This window comes from Cucumis melo, chromosome 4 (assembly GCF_025177605.1).
Source record: "Cucumis melo cultivar AY chromosome 4, USDA_Cmelo_AY_1.0, whole genome shotgun sequence".
Taxonomy (NCBI): domain Eukaryota; kingdom Viridiplantae; phylum Streptophyta; class Magnoliopsida; order Cucurbitales; family Cucurbitaceae; genus Cucumis; species Cucumis melo.
Genome location: NC_066860.1, coordinates 8,475,484 through 8,497,885, shown reverse-complemented (window position 1 = coordinate 8,497,885; position 22,402 = coordinate 8,475,484). Strand labels below are relative to the sequence as shown.

Here is a 22,402-nt window from a genome sequence, read left to right as displayed (position 1 = left end):
ATTATTAAACCCTCGTCAAATTGTGTGCTCTCATCTCTTCCTCATTCTTCCTCATTCTTCCTCTTCACCGTGCCTTAGCATCGGTGCAGTCTCATCACCGACATTGTCCGACGTCTGCGCATCGCCTTCTCGGACAGAGCCGGTCCTCACTGTCCGTCACTCTTTGTCATCTATCGAAGCCAAAGCTTGTCGTCTCTAGTCGTTCATTGTTGACCTGAGCTGAATGACGTAGCATCTTGCGCCTCGCGCCTGCATCATCTTTTTCATTGCAAGCTTCCCATCGTTGAGGTTTGTGGTAAGGGTGAAATTTGTGGATTTGTGGTTGTTTTCATAGCCATTGTTTAAGTACTGATGTAGTAATTGGTTGGGCTACCGTTTGATCCTTGAAGGTGTCATTGGGGATATAGCACTCGAATTACTTGAGTTTCCAACAAGTTTGGTTGGAGTTCAATTCTCCACTACTTGGGTAAGTTTGTGGAAGTTGCGATTAAGTGAATTGAACGAAGGAATATGTTTGTTTGTGGAAGTGTTTGATTTTCTTATCTTTATGTTTAGGTTTGGTTCCTTAGACTTTAGTTCGATCAAGGAGTTAAAGGTAAGGGATTTCTAGTACGGGACCTTATACCTACGTTGTAATGCATTGACTGAAAGGGTTGACTGTTATACGTAGATTAGAATGTATCAATGGTTTACACTATTGACTGAATTGAGATGGTTTGACTATTATGCATAGTTTAAAATGTATTAATGGCTCGTACTATTGACTGAACTATGATATGCACTAGCATGTTTATTTCTAACTAGTTATGTGTAGAGAAGAAGTATTGTTAACAGTCTTAATTGCGCTATGATGTGACTGTCTTGGACTGTTCATAATGGATTAAGGAAAAACTGTTAGCTTTATCTATAGCGCAGTGTACCGTTGCAAGCACGGTGTCCCACGGGATCACCACAGGTTGTGCAATGACTAGACTGATATGTAAATCCTTTGTGATGTGTATTATGATGTAGGGTACCTCCTAATAGGTGGGGACTAATAGTGGGTCTCTTATTGGGTATATTTTATATTCATCCTTTTTATGTTCAACTTTTTTAGGTAAAGGTAATACGAGAGGCAAACCGGTAGGGGCAAGAAGGGGTTGTGATCTCAATATGGGAACATTTTTTTAAAACACTTTCGCCTATAGTTTTAATGTCTTGTGTTTTATTGTTTTATTGTTTTCTTGCTTTGAGTTCTATTAATTTAAAGGAATTTATTGAGTAGAATAACTATTGTCTTTGGTGACTCATACAAGAACGTCATCGTTAAAGATGGTTTAGAACCAAAAGATTATATTAGAGCGAAACTTCAAGGGGCTAAGAATGAGTTTAAGTTTTTTAATTAACTTGTAGCTGTATTACTTGTGAAGATTTTCATTTCATTTTAGATTATTAAGTGTTTGCTTTTTTAGATATTGAGATCACTCTTGATAAGGTTTTCATTAATAAGGGGCTGGAGATGAGTTTAAGCTTCTCAATTAGATTAGAGCTGTACTGCTTGTTAAGGTTTCCATCATCAGAGATTAAGTGTGTGGTTTTCTAGTTATTGAGATTAAAGTTAGACGGGGTTATGATTTGACCCCCATTTTGGATTTTTATTTTTCTTCTGCCATTATTTGATGGGGATGATCTTGATCCAGTGCAGCAATTGTTATTTTTGCATTCACTGTTTCTTTGTTGATTGTGATATGTACATCTGTATATTAAAATCAAACTATCTTTGTATGCTTTGATGGGTAGGTTTATTACAAAGGCCATTTCTAGATTATCTGGTTCATTGACGGACAATGGAAGATAAAGTCACTGTCCCACCTAAAAGAGATTAGAAACAAATGGGACATGAAGAGGCAACTGTAGCTGTTCATGAAGAAATGAAACGAGTGCAAAAGTTTCCTTCTAACAGTACCTATGCTACTCATCGTTTGCGGGTTTTAAACAAAATTCTGCAGCTTTTATCAATTCAGGTTTGTATCATGAAACAGAAGCAATCATTTGGTCAGTTTGTGTTAATAATTGATGTAGTAGAAGTAGGGTAATGTGAGGTTTCTTGTTCAAATATTGAGATTAGACTTAGATTTCTTCTAAGAAGTACAAATACGACTGGGATACAACACAATGTTATTTTTTTTAAAAAAAATATCTAGAACATAGATGACAAGACAAAGATACACACGTATACTAAAATATAAATTTTTAAAAATATCACTTTTATACCAGAAAGAAATTCAAAGTCAGTGAGTCAAGAATATTTAGTGTCCTTAACAAGTGTCTAGCACATCTGCGACACTAACACATATCCTCAAGGCTTGGGAGATCTCCGGGTGAAGTTTGGTCCTCTGTAAGATTCAATGTGCCCATATACTTCAGTTAGAAAGCCCTTCTAATTTCCATTAGGCTTTATATTTCTAGAAGTCTTTTTACAGTTTGCCACCTTTTTTGTTAGCTTATTTTTTGTATGCATTGCATTTTTCGTTTGTTCTCGAACTGGGTTATCCATAAAATAAAATAAAAAAGATGAGTGAAGCACAGCTTTTCATACTTTTATCATAAGTTTTCAGAGATGTAGAAGTTGACTGTATAATTGATTATGATTAACTTGCTGGAGACTATGCTAAGTTTATGTATCACCTATTCATCTTAAGTTTCTCTTCAATGAAGAAATGGATTGGTATTGATGATCCCATTGCTATGCAATTGTTATACGTTTACTCTCCGTTTTCCTATTTTCTTGTTTGTAATTGCAGAGCTTCAAATTCAATTAAACAATTTTCTCTGGGTCCATTTTCAGTTCATGCATTGCTGAATTCATCGCCATAACAATCATAGTTTAATTTGTTCCTAAGAGTATATACACCACAATCTTAACGTATGCTGTTTTTTCTCGTGGTTGACATTGGTATATGATATCTGACATATTGTGTTTGTTTGCTCAATTTCTTTTGTCAGAGAACTGTATCTCAGGAAGAGGAACTGGAGTTGCTGTTTTCTGGGCTTTCCTTGTGATAAGTTGTAGCTTGAGAATGTCTAGTACAGTTTAACTTCTCTGTACAAATACAACTACAGAATGAAGGGTTGCTAGGATTTTGTTGGTCGCCCTCGGTATACCATACCATACCACATACGTTTCTGTATCAATATCCTAAAATGCTTATCATATGCTCTCGAAGGGACAATGTCCTTAATCCTTAAAATAAAATTTGGGTGAAAAGTAAATCATTATTATTTGTTGTTATCTTACCTCAGTTTCTACTCTCCTCTCTTTCTTCTCCATTTTGCCGCCGCCCGCGTCGCTGCTGTCACTGGTTAGTACAATGCACGTAACTCCTTTCTTTCTCTTTTCCCCACTCATTTCCTCTTGCATCACGGCCGCCCTGACGCAACTGCTGCTACTGTGGCCGCTTGCCGGAATCCCTATATCGAATTCGTAAATTTCGACCATCGTATCTCATTCTCGCATATAGATAAGTTGTGGTGTAATCTCTGAATTCTTATGGCCTTGATCCTAGCAAGAGAAAGTCTATTGCATTCCAGATTATCCACGATTTTTCCTTTGCAATCTAGCTTAGTTTCAGCTTTGCAGAGCTTTGCTTTGATATCAGCTAAATCAGCTTGTAGTAAAAAGCTGATCTTACTAAATTTTTTTGGGAACTCTACAGTTACAGAGCTATGGAATACGAAGTCTCAAATTCCATTTTTTCGCTGTGTTTCTACTTCTGTACACCCCACAAAATTATGTTGGGGAGGTTCATCTTATGATGTGCTATTGGGAAAGCTCGAAATTGCTTTGAAGGATCATCAAATTGATGAGGCTTGGGAGTTGTTTAGTGATTTCAGAAGGCTATATGGTTTTCCGAACGACAATTTTTTGCTTATGTTGGTTTCTCAATTGTCCTATACTTCTGATTCCAAGAGGCTACACAAGGCATATAACTTGGTTCTTCAAAACTGGAAAGAAAAGCCAGTTGTATTGCAACTTGATACCTTAACTAAACTTGGCCTTGGGTTGGCAAGATCCCAAATGCCGATTCCTGCTTCGGAGATTCTTAGATTGATGCTGCATACAAGGAGACTACCGCGAATGGAACTCTTGCAGTTGGTTATTCTGCACATGGTGAAGTCGGAGGTCGGAACATATCTTGCGTCTAATATTTTGGTCCAGATTTGTGATTGTTTCTTACAACAGGCTGCAAGTAGAGATGACCAAGCGAAGTCGATGGAACCGGATACTATGCTATTTAACCTACTGCTCCATGCCTGTGTTAGGTTTAAATTATCTTTAAAGGGGCAGCAACTAGTGGAATTGATGTCTCAAACTGAGGTGGTTGCTGATGCACATACAATTGTCCTTATTGCACGGATTTATGAAATGAATGGTCAAAGAGATGAGCTAAAGAATTTGAAAACCCACATTGATCAAGTTCCTTCATTGGTTTGTCATTATTATCAGTTCTATGATGCCTTGTTGAGCTTGCACTTTAAGTATGATGATTTTGATTCTGCTGCTAATCTCATGCTGGAAATATGTAGATTTGGTGAATCTAAAAGCATTCAAAAACATTGGAGGGAATTGCAAAAATCTAGCTTTCTTCCAATTGGATCACGTCATCTAAAGGATGGATTGAAGATAAAGATGATGCCAGAACTACTGCAGAAAGATTCTGTTCTCAATGTGGAAGTCAAACCAGAGTTCATAAATTATAAGAATGGGAAGCTTGTTGCGAGTAATAAGACCATAGCTAAATTCATTGTTGAACTCAGGAGGGTTGGAGAAACATCTGAGCTCTCAAAACTTTTGCTTCAAGTTCAAAAAGGGCTGGCATCAGTTGAAGGTTCTAATTTGTGTTCTGATGTAGTTAAAGCTTGCATTTGTTTAGGTTGGCTCGAAACTGCTCATGACATTTTGGACGATGTTGAAGCAGTTGGCTCTCCAATGGACTCCGCAGTATATTTCTTGCTCTTGAAAGCATATTATAAACAGGATATGCTCAGGGAAGCAGATGTGCTTCAAAAACAAATGACAAAGGTTGGTCTGTCCATCAGTACCACCAAGGACATGACTAGCTCTATGTGTTCTTCCAGTCGAATTTTGTTGCCAAACATCGAAGGAGCCACCCACACATCTCTGGTTGAATCTCTAATTCAAGAAATGAAAGAGACTAGTTCAGTGTCTGGAGTTCTCAAGTTCAATTCATCCATTTACTTTTTCTGCAAGGCCAAAATGATTGAGGATGCCTTACAGGCATACAAAAGAATGCAACAATTGGGCATCCAACCTACCGCTCAAACTTTTGCCAATCTTGTTTTTGGATTTTCTTCTTTGCAAATGTATATCAACATTACGATTCTATGGGGAGACATGAAAAGGAGAATGCAGAGTGTGCATTTGGTGTTGAGCAGAGATCTCTATGAGTGCTTGTTGTTGTGCTTTCTTCGAGGTGGTTACTTTGAGAGAGTGATGGAAATTGTAGGACGCATGGAGGAGCAGAATATGTACACTGACAAGGGGATGTACAAAAGGGAGTTTCTAATGCTTCATAAGAATCTTTATAGGAGCTTAAAGCCATCAGAAGCCAAAAGTGAGGCACAAAAGAAAAGATTGGAGGATGTTAGAGCATTCAAAAAATGGGTCGGTATGTATGAAGCTTGAAACTGGTGTAACAGAAACATATTTTGTTTAGATTTTGGTAGCTATTAGGAGCCCAGTTGAAGGCCGTTAAAAAAAAGAAACTGTCAGGAGAACCAGAGTCTAAAGAAAAGATCTTCTGTTTACTAAATTGGAAAAATAGTGAGACACGTCTTCATTGTTTAGATGTGATCAATTTGCGAACAATGAAGGGGCCACCTTTTCAAAATTGTAACTCTTTTCTGCTTACAACTTGATTGAAACCATCACACAGTTCGCATAAACAAGGAGGCAATTATATACGTTGGAAATGGGAAGACATGGCGGTTCGAAAACATCAATATCAAAGTATAATTCTTTTTCCATAACTTTCTGTTCACCACTATTGCTTGCACTTGACAATGCTTTTTCCCACTGTAGGGTGGATAATTTTTGGATTCTTGTGTTCTTATGGATTCCAACCATAGTTATTTAGCAGCAACTAAGCAAGGATGAGGTGTACTTGAAGTGAAGCTCTCAAGATATCACCAGCAAAGCAATGTGATCGTCTGCTTATTTTAAAAAAAAAAAAAAAGGTTGATATTGATGGATGAAGAATAAAAAAAAAGTTGACATTGCTTTATCAATTTCTTTGTGTTTCATTGGATGACCAAAGAATGACTTTAAATGTTGACTCCCTATCCACTGCAGCTTCACAGTGCTGATTGAATCATCAGACATTGAAGCTTCTCAAGAACTGGACCTATCAATTTGTTGTGATTCGTCCTGTATGTTCCATCTTGATGATTGCTCTTCAACTAATTGATGTATATCCAGACTGGCTCAGTTGGACATTTACTATCATATTAACTGTCTCAGTGTCGCTTGCATTGTATTCCCTGGTGATCTTCTATCATGTATTTGAAAAGGAGTTGAAGCCACATAGCCCTCTCGCAAAGTTCTTGTGCATCAAAGGGATTGTCTTTTTCTGCTTTTGGCAGGTAATTTCTCGTCTGATTTTCTCAGATTTTCATTTAAGCTTAAACATCCAAAATTTAGTTGTAGTTAAAATTTAGTGAAATATACGATACGTCGTCGTCTTGAATTTTCCAAAGAGAGACTCGATGAACACGATGGATACAAGATTTCTTTTCCTTTTTCTTCTTCCATTCTCATCTCCACTGTTGTTTTTACTTGTAGCATCTCCATCATTCACTTTTTTCTGTTTTTCTGTTTTTTTCTCCTTTTTTGTTGCGGTATTCAAATCTCATCGCTTGTGTATTTCTTTTGACTTCATTTCGCTTTTTCTACTTCCAACTTTCCAACTCTTGGTTCTTTCTTTTGTCTCATCATCATTATGGATTCATACCTTTCATCTTCTAATTTGTTTCACTTATTTTGTGTGTGTGTGTGTGTGTTTGTATATATATGTTTATGCATAACTCATCAAGTAATATGTATGTGGTAGGTTACGTTTACAAGTCAAGGGAGTAATTCAAAGCAATTGTGAGCCTATGAATTTAATCAATCAATTAACATTTGTTTTAATTTGAGTTTTTTGGGTTCTTACTTTTGTAGCCTCTCTTTCCACCCATACAGTGATTAAACTCAATGAATTTTCTTCTGTCGTTTACTGAAGTGTGATACTTCAAATCCAACTCTTTGCTCTAGAAATACTGAGTTGATTGTGCTTTTGGATGCTTATTAAGCTTCATTTCAGTCTGCAGATCTCATTTCTTGGTGACATCAGTGGTTAACACATCAGCAATCACAATGGATTATGGACACATGATTTTTCTTGGAGTTACTTCCTCTGTTGTTCTCACCGGAATTTTTTCTTTATGGCTCCTTACCCAACATCTCTCTAACTGGAAAAAACCAGCGGAACAAAAGGCCATTGTTATTATAATTCTTATGGCTCCTTTATATGCTGGTATCTCCTACATTGGTCTGTTGGAATTTATGGCAAGCAGTACTTTCTTTTTGTTCTTGGAATCAATCAAGGAATGCTATGAGGCTTTGGTCAGATTTTGATCCTGCAGAACTTTTGGAAATAGATTGATTTTTTTTTTCTTTCTGTAACTTCCTAGTTTTTCCTTGTAGGTGATATCTAAGTTCTTGAGTTTGCTCTACAGCTACTTGAATATATCCATAAGCAAAAACATTGTGCCAGATGAGATCAAAGGTAGAGAAATCCACCATACTTTTCCGATGACCCTCTTTCAGGTAAGTTTTTTCCCTTCTTCTCTGTCCACGTACGAAAAAGGTTAAACCAGGTCACTGTTTTGATTTTCATGTAAATTTAAAATATCTTGACATGTTACTGGTGCTAGAAAAATATGACGCATCAAGGTCCTTATTTGCTACTCTTGAAACATTTCATTCTTCTTTTATCTTCTCATACAAATGAATTTTGAATGTGATCGGTTGTAAAAAACTAATACAACTCAATTGGCAATGATGGTGAGATGGTCAAACGGACTGATTAAACCTTTAAACAATATAACTAAATATTATGTTGGACTATTTTGTCCTTGGGTATTCTAATGTTAAACAATTTCAACGCTAACATGGTATTTAGTTTTATCCACAATCAAAGTTAGCGCTGAAATCGTTCGTACTTGTACATTCTTCGATTATTTTGTTAGTTTACTTTGCGAACGTTTGGAATATGATTAGTTTGATGTCATAAATACTTCTGGTCGGACTTTCCCGGTGTGGGTCTTGAGTTTACACCTTAGTAAAACTAAACCAGTCTCTTCATTTCTTTGTGTTTCATTGGATGACCAAAGATTGACTTTAAATGTTGACTCCCTATCCACTGCAGCCTCACAGTGCTCGATTGAATCATCACACGTTGAAGCTTCTCAAGAACTGGACCTATCAATTTGTTGTGATTCGTCCTGTATGTTCCATCTTGATGATTGCTCTTCAACTAATTGATGTATATCCAGACTGGCTCAGTTGGACATTTACTATCATATTAAATGTCTCAGTGTCGCTTGCATTGTATTCCCTGGTGATCTTCTATCATGTATTTGAAAAGGAGTTGAAACCACATAGCCCTCTCGCAAAGTTCTTGTGCATCAAAGGGATTGTCTTTTTCTGCTTTTGGCAGGTAATTTCTTGTCTGAGTTTCTCAGATTTTCATTTAAGCTTAAACATCCAAAATTTAGTTGTAGTTAAAATCTCATCGTCTTCCCAAAATTTAGAACCATCCACTTGTAACTGGGCATACAGAAATGTACTTCTCATCGGTTACGGTTTTGGTGATTTACCTGCATGGAATTTCATTACTTTCTTTCTGTTCATTGTATTATACACTTACGAATCTAGTTTAATTTTATATCGAAAATCATGACTCGTATTGCATTTTCTCTCTGGAAACTGCATACCTTTTCTTTTACATGGAACCGTTCATTTCATTTCATCCTTGTGCTCTAGAAACTCGCTTTTGCATCCAAACATTGTACTCTAGAATCTCTTTATAGGTTACTGGGGTCTGATTGGTTATTTGGTTGTAGTAGCTTAACTCTCTTCTTTCGGCATCCGTTCTTAAATCTGTAATGCAAGTTATAAATATGGATGTGAAATTCGATTTATTTAGTCAATGAAAGACAATGCTGTATCTTCACTCTCATAAGTTTGTAGCTACATTTTTACATCTTTTGCAAGTTTTAATAAACAATAATTCAAGTATAATTCTCAACGATTAGAAAATTATCAACCGTCTTATTTGCTGATCTATGCCTCAAGGCAATCTATTACTGAAACAAATATTTCAGGTTTTAAACTAAAACAACTTAAATCATGGTTATCTTTTTCAGGGAATTGTTCTTGAGATGCTTGCTGCAGTGGGCATAATCAAGGCAGAACATGCTTGGTTTGATGTTGAGCACATAAATGAAGCCTTACAAAATACTTTTGTTTGTGTGGAGATGGTTTTCTTTGCGATGATTCAGATGTCTGCATATAGTGCTAACCCATACAAATCTAAATCTGAAGCAAAATCTAAATTGGAGAAGAAGGAACAGTGAAATCTCACTTGGTTCGGTAACACGCATCAATTTAGACGAGTACTTAATAATGAATCAGCCATAATGGTAGGTAGATTTCGAGCTTCCATCATTTATGTGTGAAATACTGAATTTTACATATGAGCTATTACGGCGTTGTAGGCAATATTGTTGTGGCATATCCTTAGCCAAATCGAGCTTTCTGGTACAAACTTCCATCACTTTTGGCTTCTCTCTTTTGCTTGTTTTGTGTTTCTGTCTCGATACTCACAGCATTAATGGAACGTCCTGTCTTGTTCGTGATGTTAATTAGACATAAAATAATAGTAATAATACTTAAATGGAACAATACAAATTGGGGATAAATTTCAGTCTTCTATGAATGTAAAACATTCTGTTCAATATTTTACATGAATTTAATGTTAGTTAAACTATGCTCAACCCAACCCAACGTCGAAAGCAATGTGAACGTCTGTTTATTAATGTTAATAATGAATCAGTCATAAGCAATGTGATCATCTATTTATTTTCATTAATTCGATGATCTTTTGAGGCAATTTTGAGCTTTCCCAATAGCACATCTTGAGGCAATTTTGAGCTTTCCCAATAGCACATCATAAGATGAACCTCCGCAACATAATTTTGTGGGGTGTACAGAAGTAAAAACACAACGAAAAAATTGAATTTGAGACTTTGTATTCCATAGCTCTGTAACTGTAGAGTTCCCAAAAAAATTTAGTAGCGATTGCAAAGGAAAAATTGTGGATAATTTAGAATGCAATAGTCTTTCTCTTGTTAGGATCAATACCATAATAATTCAGAGATTACACAACTTATCTATAAGCGAGAATGAAATACGATGGTTGAAATTTACGAATTCAATATAGAGATTCCAGCAAGCAGCCACAGTAGCAGCAGTTACGTCAGGGTGGCCATGATACAAGAGGAAATGAGTGGAAAAAAGAGAAAGAAAGGAGTTACGTACATTGTACTAACCGATGACAGCGGCGGCAAAATGGAGAAGAAAGAGAGGAGAGTAGAAATTAAGGTAAGATAACAACAAATAATAATGATTTACTGTTCACCCAAATTTTATTTTAAGGATTAAGGACATTGTCCCTTCGAGGGCATATGATAAGCATTTTAGGATATTGATACAGAAACGTATGTGGTATGGTATGGTATATCGAGGGCGACCAACAAAATCCTAGCAACCCTTCATTCTGTAGTTGTATTTGTACAGAGAAGTTAAACTGTACTAGACATTCTCAAGCTACAACTTATCCCAAGGAAAGCCCAGAAAACAGCAACTCCAGTTCCTCTTCCTGAGATACAGTTCTCTGACAAAAGAAATTGAGCAAACAAACACAATATGTCAGATATCATATACCAATGTCAACCACGAGAAAAAACAGCATACGTTAAGATTGTGGTGTATATACTCTTAGGAACAAACTAAACTATGATTGTTATGGCGATGAATTCAGCAATGCATGAACTGAAAATGGACCCAGAGAAAATTGTTTAATTGAATTTGAAGCTCTGCAATTACAAACAAGAAAATAGGAAAACGGAGAGTAAACGTATAACAATTGCATAGCAATGGGATCATCAATACCAATCCATTTCTTCATTGAAGAGAAACTTAAGATGAATAGGTGATACATAAACTTAGCATAGTCTCCAGCAAGTTAATCATAATCAATTATACAGTCAACTTCTACATCTCTGAAAACTTATGATAAAAGTATGAAAAGCTGTGCTTCATTCATCTTTTTTATTTTATTTTATGGATCTTTGTCTTGTCATCTATGTCCTAGATATTTTTTTTTTTAAAAAATAACATTGTGTTGTATCCCAGTCGTATTTGTACTTCTTAGAAGGAATCTAATCCTAATCTCAATATTTGAACAAGAAACCCCACATTACCCTACTTCTACTACATTAATTATTAACACAACCGACCAAATGATTGCTTCTGTTTCATGATACAAACCTGAATTGATAAAAGCTGCAGAATTTTGTTTAAAACCCGCAAACGATGAGTAGCATAGGTACTGTTAGAAGGAAACTTTTGCACTCGTTTCATTTCTTCATGAACAGCTACAGTTGCCTCTTCATGTCCCATTTGTTTCCAATCTCTTTTAGGTGGGACAGTGACTTTATCTTCCATTGTTCGTCAATGAACCAGATAATCTAGAAATGGCCTTTGTAATAAACCTACCCATCAAAGCATACAAAGATAGTTTGATATTAATATACAGATGTACATATCACAATCAACAAAGAAACAGTGAATGCAGAAATAACAATTGCTGCACTGGATCAAGATCATCCCCATCAAATAATGGCAGAAGAAAAAAAAAATTCCAAAATGGGAGTCAAATCATAACCCGTCTAACTTTAATCTCAATAACTAGAAAACCACACACTTAATCTCTGATGATGGAAACCTTAACAAGCAGTACAGCTCTAATCTAATTGAGAAGCTTAAACTCATCCCCAGCCCCTTATTAGTGAAAACCCTATCAAGAGTGATCTCAATATCTAAAAAAGCAAACACTTAATAATCTAAAATGAAATGAAAATCTTCACAAGTACTATAGCTACAAGCAAATTAAAAAACTTAAACTCATTCTTAGCCCCTTGAAGTTTCGCTCTAATATAATCTTTTGGTTCTAAACCATCTTTAACGATGACGTTCTTGTATGAGTCACCAGAGACAATAGTTATTCTACTCGATAAATTCCTTTAAATTAATAGAACTCAAAACAAGAAAACAATAAAACATAAGACATTAAAACTATAGGCGAAAGTGTTTTAAAAAAATGTTCCCATATTGAGATCACAACCCCTTCTTGCCCCTACCGATTTGTCTCTCGTATTACCTTTACCTAAAAAAGTTGAACATAAAAAGGATGAATATAAAATAGACCCACTAAGAAAAAAAATGAATAGCTTCCTACATCATAATAGTCTTGAGATCCAATAAGATACACATCAATCAGTCTAGTGATCCACATCAATCAGTCTAATGATACAAAGGATATACATATCAAAGGATGCACAACATGTGGATCCCTTGAGACACCGTGCTTGCAACAGTACACTGCCCTATAAACAAAGCTATCAGTTACTACAACATCAGTACTTAAACAATGGCTACGAAAACAACCACAAATCCACAAATTTCACCCTTACCACAAACCTCAACGATGGGAAGCTTGCAATGAAAAAGATGATGCAGGCGCGAGGCGCAAGATGCTACGTCATTCAGCTCAGGTCAACAATGAACGACTAGAGACGACAAGCTTTGGCTTCGATAGATGACAAAGAGTGACGGAGAGTGAGGACCGGCTCTGTTCGAGATGGCGATGCGCAGACGTCGGACAATGGCGGTGATGAGACTGCACCGATGCTAAGGCACAGTGAAGAGGAAAAATGAGGAAGAGATGAGGGCACACAATTTGATGAGGGTTTAATAATAATAATAATAATAAGTATAATATATTATTATTATATTATAAATATTATTACTTTTCTTTTTTTTTTTCTTTTACTTTTCTTTTCTTTCAAATCTTCCTCTTTTCTCACCAAACTCCAACACAAAGCGCATCCAATAATTCTAAAACTTTAATAAAATAAGACAATTTAGGTCGGAGAAATATCTCAAATTTTTTGGTTCCTTGGGCAGCGTCGATGGTTAGCACGCCAAACAACCATAGGTCTCGATCGCTTTTAATGCTCTTATATAAATTATGAAGTTTTTGAATGAAGGAATTACACCTCTCAATAAGAGGGGAGAATTTTATTTATAGAAAAAATTCAGTACAAAGTTAGTTATCAAGTAACTAACTAAAAGAGTTTATTTAACCATCTAACAATTTTAGCTAAAACCAACTAGAAGTAGTTTACATTACATCATGACATCTTTACTTAGTTACTTACTTAGTTTACGTCGAAATTTCAAATTCGATCTCGTTGGAAAAAGCCACAAGTTGAATTAAAAAAAGCTCCAAACAACCTTCAAAACCAAGAATGGTTTTCAATTTAATTCATAGTTCATCCTTAAAACAAATCTTTATGGAGTGTTTGGGGCAATGAGTGAGTTATTATAGTCTTAGGTTCTTATAAATAGGATAGTTTGTATTTGGGGTGTAGATTATAATTGCTTAGGTTATAATAGTATGCATTTGGTGTGTTGACTATTTTAGTTTAATAAGAAAATAGTAAAAACTATAGCAAATTTTTTTAAAAAAAATGAATGTCAAATAGTAAAAATTATATCAAATAGTAAATACCGTAGCTAATTAAGAGTTTTGAAATAGTGTTTACAGTAGCTAACTGGAGACTTTTAAATAGTATAAGATAATTAACTAAAAACATGTGTTGCACGTGAGAACCTTGTTAATATATATCTTTGATAGAATCAATAAATAGTATGTAGTGGTAAATTTAAAAAATAACAATATTAAAGACATATAATAAAGCTTAAATGAGTACTTCTTTTGTACAATGTATTTTTGTTACATTTCCAACATTTGAATTTTTATAATTTTTCCTCTCTATAACATTTGTTATATTGAAATTTTTGATCAAGTTATTGTATAGACTAATTTGAATTTTGTTGCCTGAAAAATAAAACATATTACATTTCGTATATTAACTAAATTGTTGTATAAATATATTTTTAAGCAATAAATTTGAGGAGCTTAAAAAATAAACTATATTTATTAATAACATTATTAATAATTAGACTAGAATTAAGAAAGAAGTGATAAACAATTAAATTTAACAAATATGTATAATTACCTCTTCATCTATGACAATAAGTTTCAATACCTCTAACACTTCTCCATTTTTAGTTTTATATATATATATATATATATATATATATATATATATTTTAATATATATATATTTTACGAGTAACATTCCCTTTTAGACTCTAATTATTTTGAAAATGTTCCAAACCTTGTATTAGCAAATACTCCATAAGTCTGCAGTTTTAAAATGGAAATAAAAATTAACTTACAAAACAATAGAATGCAACAAAATGTAAATATTAGAATTACCTTAAGTCGATTTTTTCTTTGAGTTGGTACAAACAGTGAGTAGCTAAAACTTAAAAGCAACAAAAACTTTGAATAGCAAATTTAACTCAACGAAGGTAATTATAATTATACTAAAATTGGAAAATTCATGGTTATTGGTATGGAATTTTAAAAGTCAAAATTTTTTTATTATAATAATCATATGTATTTATTTCTTTACAAAATGTTACAAATCATTTATTTCCTATATTACAAACAACTTATATTTTTTAAGTTATGGAATTTGGAAAACCAAACCTGTTTTGTTTGAGTGCAAAATTGTTATAAATAGTCTTAAATGTTTTATGTGAGATCCCAATCCTTTTTTGCCCTATGCGATGAGATTCATGTGGAAGGAATAGTAAGTGCGATGAGACTGCCAAGTAAAAGTAACTCGCGTGTTGTGAGAAGACTATGTGAAAGAGGAAGTTTGTTGGAAAGATGCAACATGACGAACTGCTAGGTGTTGAACTTACTTCACCTACAAGTAATAGTGTAGCCCTTGTGTTAGCAGGTTGTCGATTGATTTATAAGGATTTGGCAGAAACACGTAGCGTCCTATGATTGGACCATTCTTGCCGCTGATAGAAGTCATCATTTCAACATGGAAAACGTTATTGGAGAAGCCTATAAATAGAAGAAACCAACCAATTTGGAGTTGTTTTTACCTTGTGTTGAGTTGAGAAAGAATTGAGGAAATTTCCAAGATTTCTAGGAGTTCTTGGAAGCTTGAATATCGACAAGAGGTTGCAAGAAAGTTCTTGGCTTAAGAGCTGGCGAAGAAGCTAACTGATTGTTGAGTGTGAGTAGTTCTTATAAAATCTTCTCAAAATAGAAAAGATTTTCAAAATGTACTTTGAAACCTTAAATATATTTATATTGAGATCATGAACCATATGATTTATCTTATGCTTTCAAATTCTTAAAATGCATATGACTTACGAATAAATTGTACTTATTATAAACTGAAATGATGTGATGAAATAAAGAATTCTGAAAAATACACGAGACTTGATAAGTTTGAAATTAAATGAGACAATCTTTTGTACCCTATGCGATGAGAGTGACTCATATTTGCTGTGTGTTCTAGTATAGAATACTTTATTTATGCGGTGTGATATTGAGTAGGATGCCTCATACTTGTTGTGTGTTCTGGTATGGATTGCCCTTTGCTTGCTGTGTGATCTAGAATCAGAAGATGAGTCATGCGTAGTGGAATTGATGGAACTTGCTAAATGTGTTGAAATTACTCCATATAAGTTGCAACTTGACAAAAGAGTGTGGTAAATGCTTGAGCCAAAGTAAGGGTATAAAGATGTAATTAAACCATGCATAATGATTTTGCGAGATAATTATGTGGTATGCGAAATGCATACACTGCGATGTGGTTTACGGTGAAAGAATCGAAAAGAAACGATTTCTATACCAATTTTGATAAATGATTTAAAAGGGAAAATTTCATATGATTTAGGAAAATGGTTGATTGAGATAGTTGGAATCGCCTAAATTGATTCTATTTAAACTCAATGTCTTATTATCATTGCTATGTATTATTCTTACCACCTGATGTGGCAAAATGAACTTAATGCGTTAAGGTAAACTTTAATGAATCAAAAGTTTGAGAAAAGATCCCACGCACTAGACATTTTCATCTAACCACTTAATGTTTTGTTTTATTCTCCCCCGTCCCTATGTAGCGAAGTACATCCTGCATTAAACTTGTACTCTTAATCACCTATTGTGCCTTTGTAATTGCATCATTTGGTAGTTGCAAATGTTTCCTCACATAACATGTAGAAGCTAGGCGAGAAGATCAAGTCGATGTTTTGAGTCTATACTTAGTTCTTTTGAAAAGACGTGTATTGTAAATCAAATGTTGTGAGACCTTGATTGCGTGTTATCTATGCGGTGAAGGTCGTGCGTTAAGAATATTATGCAAAGAGATTCATGAAAAGTTAGACGATCGTGTAAAAGGCTAAACAATCATGTAGAAGGCTAAACGATCGTGTGGGAGGAAGCAGACGTTTTGATATCGTTCACGATGGAAGGTCTCCATTGGGAAGATGCAACGCAACAAACAATCAGACAATTTAAGCTTACTACACAAAGAAGTAATGACGTGGCCCTTGGGTCAGTAAGTCGGCGACTAATTTGACCTTATCATCCAGTCCAAGTTTAAGATAAGGAATAGGCAGAGACATGTGGCATTTTGGTATTGGACCACTTCTCAAGGTAATCATTTTGGCATGGGAAACTTCACTGGAAAAGCCTATTAATAGATAGATTCTGACCCTTTTGAGGCTGCTTTTATTCTGAGCTCACTTAAGAGAAATTAGAGAAAACTTTCAAGGTCTCCTGGAGATTTCACTCAAGCCTGAACTTGATTGAAAGGTGCAAAGGAGCTCGTGGATAATAACTTACTATTGTGACTGTGAGTGGTTCTTCTTATAAAATGTTTTCCTAATGAAAAGGATTCTAAAATCTGTTAAAACTCTTACTGAAACCATGAAAGACATGATTTTTTTATGCTTTCCAAATCTTAAAATGCATATGACTTAAAGATGAATTTGACTTTCATATGAACTAGAATGACACGATGAGATGATGTATAGCTAAGAAATGCATGAGATTTGTTATAAACTTGTGGTGATGAATTAAGATGATCTTTTGTACCCTATGTGATGAGATACCTTATCCTTATTGTGTGGTATGGGATAACATACTCTATTCTCGCTATGTGTTCTGGAATAGAATGCCCTATTCATGCTATGTGATCTTGAGTATGATGCCTCATACTTGCTGTGTGATCTAGTATGGGATGCCTTTTGCTTACTGTGTGATCTGACATTGGAAGACTCGTTATGCGTAGTGGAACTGATAGAACTTGCTAAATGCGTTGAGATTACTCCGTATAGCCGCAACTTGGCAAAAGAGTGTGATGAACACTTGAGCTGAGGAAAGGGTACAAAGATGTAATTTAAACCTGCAAAATGATTCTGCGAGATGATTATGTTATATGCAAGATGCATACTATGCGATATGATTTACGATGAGAGAATTGAAAAGACTGGTTTCTATTATTACGAAGAATGATTTGAAAGGAATAATTTCCATATGATTTATGAAAGTTGTTGATAAATCTGAGATGTTGCAAATTGCTTAATGCATCGAGAGGATTTGATTTAACTCGATGTCCTATTGATTGAATTGTACATAACTTATACTAAATGATTTGGTAAAATGAATATATCGCGTTAAGACAAACTTTGATATATCAAATGTGATGATAAAAGATCTCACTCACTAGATGTTTTCATCTAACCTTTCAAATGTTTTGTTTTATCCCCCCACTCCCCCAAATAGCGAAGGACATCCAAGGTTGAAGTTGTAGCCTTGATCGCCTACTGTGCCTTGTGATCACATCATTTTGGTAGTGGTCGTTATCAACTCACATAGCACATATAGAAGCTGAGCGAGAGGAGTCTAATTGTTGTAATGTATTTTGTCATTTCAAAAGAGACTTTGCATTAAGTACCAAATGTACTCTACCATTTTGAAATATCAATGAAGTCTTCTTGCTCCATTCATGTTCACATTCTACATTTTAAAATTGTTGGTTTAAGAAGTTATTCCGCTAACTAGGCGTTCATCGTCTATCACACGATGTGATATATACGCGTTGTTGGGTGTTTAGGCGGCACACCTCCACTTGGTCGCATAAAGTAACATTTGGGGCGGTGCATGACAAATGTACTTTTACAATTTGTTTATCAAATGAAAATTTCTTTTTTCATTCATGTTGAATTTCCTCGTTTATAATTATGGTTACATTTATTTCCGCTTACTAGACGTTCAACGTTTTACCTCATGGGAGTTATGCGTTGAATGTTTAGGCGACACACCTCCATTTGGTCGCATAAAGTGACATTTGGAGTCGGACGTGACATTTTTAATGATTTCTAAAAACACTATTCACCCACGTAATGATTCTTTACTTGGCCAAATGTGGGTAACTTTCTCCCTTATATATTAATTATAAAATTTATATTTGTTTATTATTATATTATTATAGAATATATATTGAAAGGGTAAATTAAAATGATTATTTTATTACAAACCAAATAAGAAATTAAAATGATTATTTATTACAAATAACATAAGGAAATGTTGGGGTTTTACTTTCATTATTTTTTGAAAAAGATAAATTAAATAACAATAACTTAAAATTAGCATTAATACAAAAAAATAAAATAACAATACATGTGGGTGACTTTTTTCTAAATTAAAAACAATAACCTAAGATTGACATTAATATGTAGAGTAATAATGTAATTTTAGAATTTGGCAAGGGGTAGAATCATCTAAAAATGATTCTCCTTCTAATATGCGTTACATGCGTATGTACTTTAACTAATTTATTAAGTTTATAGTGTTTAAATGTCATTTCCTAAATTTAAAATATATAAATAATAACAATTTTCAATCACAACTTTTTCTTATCCAAAATAAAAGTTAAATTATGTAATTAGATTAATCAATATATAGAGGAGTACGACGACGATTAATTAATTTCTATATAAACTTAAAAACATACCACACAATTGTACGATTACATAACCACCACTTTTAATATTTTGTGACATTTTTCATAAATTCATATTCTATTATTATTTGTAGGGTATAAGCTTGACTTCACAAAATTGACATTGTATCATTTTATTGTTCACCTACGTGTCTACTTTGAGTTTTAAAGTAAAACTAAAGATGAATGTTAAATTAAACAATCAAATAATCTTTTAATGTACAATAATCTTATAGAAGTTATAAGACAAAAAATGAGTAAAAAAACCAAACCTAAACAGAAGTGAATATTCAAGTGCTTGTAAAAAGAAGAAAAAGAAGATAAGAAAGTTATATATATAATTGTAAAAGGTAGAAGTTATAAAACCTCTCAACATCTCATAGTTAAATATAAATTCATAAATTCAAAAAATCTAATATTTGAAATAATGAGGTGGAATCTAGCATCTTTATCTTTTAAATACTTTGGGAATGTTTGGGCCCCAAACTAAGAAGGAATGGAGTAGGCTATTATAGCCCAGTCCTTGTTTGGGCCCGTATTATGGAAACTCTAGGATTAGAGTTTCCATAATCCACCAAATCCTTTTCACACCATTCCCTCACTCTACCGAAATCACGCGTAATTCTTCCTATTTCATTTCTAATCCTTTATTCTCCGTCCAATCCTTCTCCTTTCTTCTTCCTCTTTCCCTATTTCTCTCTTCGGTTTCCTCTCAAATCTCATCTATGAAACAAATCCTTTCCTTTTTTCCTCTCCAATTTGATACCATCTCCATCTAAGCCATTTCGTTTTATCTCCCAATCTGAGAATATCTTTGTAAAAAAACCCTTTGTTTTTCACTCCAAATCTCTGTTCTCTGTCGTCATAAATGTTTTCGATATTCTCACCGAACTTGTATCTCCCTCCTTCGTTTCTCTCCAAATTTGTATCTCTCTACCTTGCATGTTCAAAGAGTATTCTCGGTGAACATGCATAGATTTCTTCCTTGCCGCTCAAACTTTCCCTTTGTTGCTCTACATGTGCACTAAGAACAGATAGATGTTACATCTAGAGAATGGTAGGGGCATCGAAAATTTCTGAGCACTTTAGGGATGGAGGTTCTTGTCAGTTTAATTCGAAATCCTTATAGCCGATGATAAGGTCAAAAGCTGATATTTATTCCATTGTTTTTCATACTTGTGTGTTAATTTTTCATTTAGTTTGTTCTACCACTACAAGAGACGGGGGTACTCCCGACGCACAAATACGTCGGCGAAAATGCAAAGTACATCGGGAAAGGATATCCCGACGTACAAAACGGCGTCGGGAAGAACGTCGGGAGAAATGCGTTGCGAGAGGCTTTCCCGACGCCGTACCAACTCCTTTCCCGACGTCGGGAGATGTGCCGGCATCGACGGCATCGGAAAAACCTTATTCCCGATGCCGTCTATACCGACGCATCTCCCCGCGTCGGGAAAACCTGTTTTTCGACGTTTTTTCTCGACGTAATGAACGTCGGGAAATCTTTTTTATATATTTTTTAAAATATTTTATTTTTACTTTTTTCCTTATAATATTTTGCTCAAACATTCACAATGATGTTCGGATTGCTCAAAACAATTTCGCGACGTTTTGGATTAAATTAAAATAAATTAATAAATATACAAACACAAATTAAAAAAATAGAATTAAAATTAATAATACGAATAAGTTGACTACAACAAAATATAGTTCTCAAAATAGAAAAAACATAAACATAATGAAAAATCTCCCAACGAGGTGCGTATGCGCGTCATTCTACACCTTCGGTCCTAAAAATGGTATAAAAATAACTAAGTTTAATACATAATCATATATTGCAAAAACTTAAGAGTAATAGAGACACATACAATGTACCGCAGAGCTAGGGATCATGTGGTGGTCCCTGTTGTGCACGAGTTAGGTCTTCAATCATCTTTTTCATAGCTTCCACTTGTGAAGCTAATGCTTGGTGATTTCTATCTTGTACTTCAATCCGTTCCAAAGCTTCATGAAGTTTATCTTGTAATTCAATCTCTTTTTGTGTGGACTGCGAACAAGATGTCGACGAACTGCTTGCACTTGTCGTTCTGCGGGCCTTCGGCTTGGGTCCCCAACCAAGGCCTTTTGAGTAGCCTGGTCGTCTACCCAACACCTGATCGCATATCTCATCCTCAGAGAGTGGCTGACTACCCTCTGGGGTAGGCTGGGATTGGAGTTCCAGCATTTGATTCTGCAACAAATTTAAAAATTATGTTAGGTAACGCGCAAAAATATATAATAAAAGTGGATAATTAATAAGGTTATAACTTACATGCGCATCCTCGGCGGCCTGTGACACGAATGTCCCAACTCGAACGTGTGTTTCCCGGAACAATTCCACACGATCGACCGGCTGCCCTCTTTTTTCAACGAGCTCATACTGTCGTTGTAGAAACGACTTGGACCCGCTACTATGATTGTAAGGCTGCTTCTGTCTAGCAGCCTTGTTTGTCCGTGATTGCTCCTGCATTAAAACAATTATGTTGTTTATTTCTTATACATATTAAAACTTGTTATCATAATTAATCATGACAAATACCTGGAATGCATGGCTGATATAATGGTCGCAGAGGAAGTGTCAATCCTCATCACTTCCAACCAATGCGTTTGGTGGGTTGGCACGAGCCTCCTCCGGGTCGCTGTACTTTTTGAAATGTCTATGACAGTTGGCCCGAAACTCTTTAAAGGTCGTGAGCATCTGATGCTCAACAAACCTGTTCATTGCTTGATCATTGAAATCAAGCACAAACAATCGCTACACATTACAAACATAACACGTTAGATTGGTTAAAGTTAGATATGTTTCAAATGAAATCATATATAAATGTGTAGTGCATTTAATTACCTGGAGGTCGCCCTTGACGACCTCAATGTATTCTCTTCCAACGTTCGCCCACTTAAGACAGCGGACGAGAAATGTCTTTCGCACGCACACGCCTATCGCCTGGCTGAAGCGAACGGCGTGTGGAGAAATAGGCTTCTCCGCTCCAGAGGCGATCGTCATCGGAATGCGCCCATTTATTGCAACGTG

General features: G+C 34.9%; 3 protein-coding genes across 15 annotated transcripts; 1 reads left to right on the top strand and 2 right to left on the bottom strand.

The window, feature by feature from the left end:
• Positions 1-6: 6 nt before the first annotated feature.
• LOC103494999 (uncharacterized) lies at positions 7-9,889 on the top strand. 11 transcript variants are annotated; one of them, XR_007820141.1, is made up of 9 exons: positions 20-288; positions 390-466; positions 556-595; positions 1,780-2,003; positions 2,986-6,010; positions 6,083-6,237; positions 6,353-6,429; positions 6,521-6,642; positions 9,469-9,720. XR_007820141.1 is itself a non-coding variant. In XM_051083327.1 (8 exons), exons 5-8 carry the CDS (start codon positions 7,415-7,417, stop codon positions 9,676-9,678), a joined length of 873 nt encoding a protein of 290 aa, XP_050939284.1. In that variant the 5' UTR covers positions 5,686-6,010; positions 6,083-6,237; positions 6,353-6,429; positions 6,521-6,642; positions 7,369-7,414; the 3' UTR covers positions 9,679-9,889. The 11 variants fall into 11 exon arrangements, 4 of the variants coding, with proteins under 4 accessions (XP_050939284.1, XP_050939283.1, XP_050939286.1 ...); XR_007820140.1 differs by having other exon boundaries at positions 20-295; positions 6,130-6,237; XR_007820137.1 differs by having other exon boundaries at positions 20-295.
• Positions 9,890-10,706: 817 nt separating this feature from the next.
• LOC103495001 (uncharacterized) lies at positions 10,707-13,144 on the bottom strand. Of its 3 annotated transcripts, none has more exons than XM_051083331.1 (3): positions 12,866-13,144; positions 11,654-11,877; positions 10,707-10,997 (listed from the first exon to the last, which is right to left on the bottom strand). In XM_051083331.1, the coding sequence occupies exons 2-3, from the start codon at positions 11,828-11,830 to the stop codon at positions 10,938-10,940; spliced, it is 237 nt and encodes a 78-aa protein (XP_050939288.1). In that variant the 5' UTR covers positions 11,831-11,877; positions 12,866-13,144; the 3' UTR covers positions 10,707-10,937. The 3 variants fall into 3 exon arrangements, with proteins under 3 accessions (XP_050939288.1, XP_050939287.1, XP_050939289.1); XM_051083330.1 differs by having other exon boundaries at positions 12,859-13,143; XM_051083332.1 differs by lacking the exon at positions 12,866-13,144 and adding an exon at positions 12,624-12,828.
• A 7,833-nt stretch (positions 13,145-20,977) lies between these two features.
• Positions 20,978-22,071, bottom strand: LOC127148880 (uncharacterized). The gene is made up of 4 exons (XM_051083280.1): positions 21,911-22,071; positions 21,644-21,835; positions 21,208-21,562; positions 20,978-21,122 (listed from the first exon to the last, which is right to left on the bottom strand). Exons 1-3 carry the CDS (start codon positions 21,958-21,960, stop codon positions 21,292-21,294), a joined length of 513 nt encoding a protein of 170 aa, XP_050939237.1. The 5' UTR covers positions 21,961-22,071; the 3' UTR covers positions 20,978-21,122; positions 21,208-21,291.
• Positions 22,072-22,402: the final 331 nt, after the last annotated feature.

Bases quoted from the DNA above. Each gene is read 5' to 3' on its own strand.
- LOC127148880 (XM_051083280.1), bottom strand. From the start codon at position 21,960: ATGAGGATTGACACTTCCTCTGCGACCATTATATCAGCCATGCATTCC. The intron at 21,836-21,910 runs GTATTTGTCATG...GTTTTAATGCAG, and splicing joins ATATCAGCCATGCATTCCAG to GAGCAATCACGGACAAACAA. The intron at 21,563-21,643 runs GTAAGTTATAAC...AATTTGTTGCAG, and splicing joins AGGCCGCCGAGGATGCGCAT to AATCAAATGCTGGAACTCCA.
- LOC103495001 (XM_051083331.1), bottom strand. From the start codon at position 11,830: ATGGAAGATAAAGTCACTGTCCCACCTAAAAGAGATTGGAAACAAATG. The intron at 10,998-11,653 runs GTTTGTATCATG...TTCTTTTGTCAG, and splicing joins TGCAGCTTTTATCAATTCAG to AGAACTGTATCTCAGGAAGA.
- LOC103494999 (XM_051083327.1), top strand. From the start codon at position 7,415: ATGGATTATGGACACATGATTTTTCTTGGAGTTACTTCCTCTGTTGTT. The intron at 7,664-7,744 runs GTCAGATTTTGA...TTTTCCTTGTAG, and splicing joins AGGAATGCTATGAGGCTTTG to GTGATATCTAAGTTCTTGAG. The intron at 7,868-8,468 runs GTAAGTTTTTTC...TATCCACTGCAG, and splicing joins TTCCGATGACCCTCTTTCAG to CCTCACAGTGCTCGATTGAA.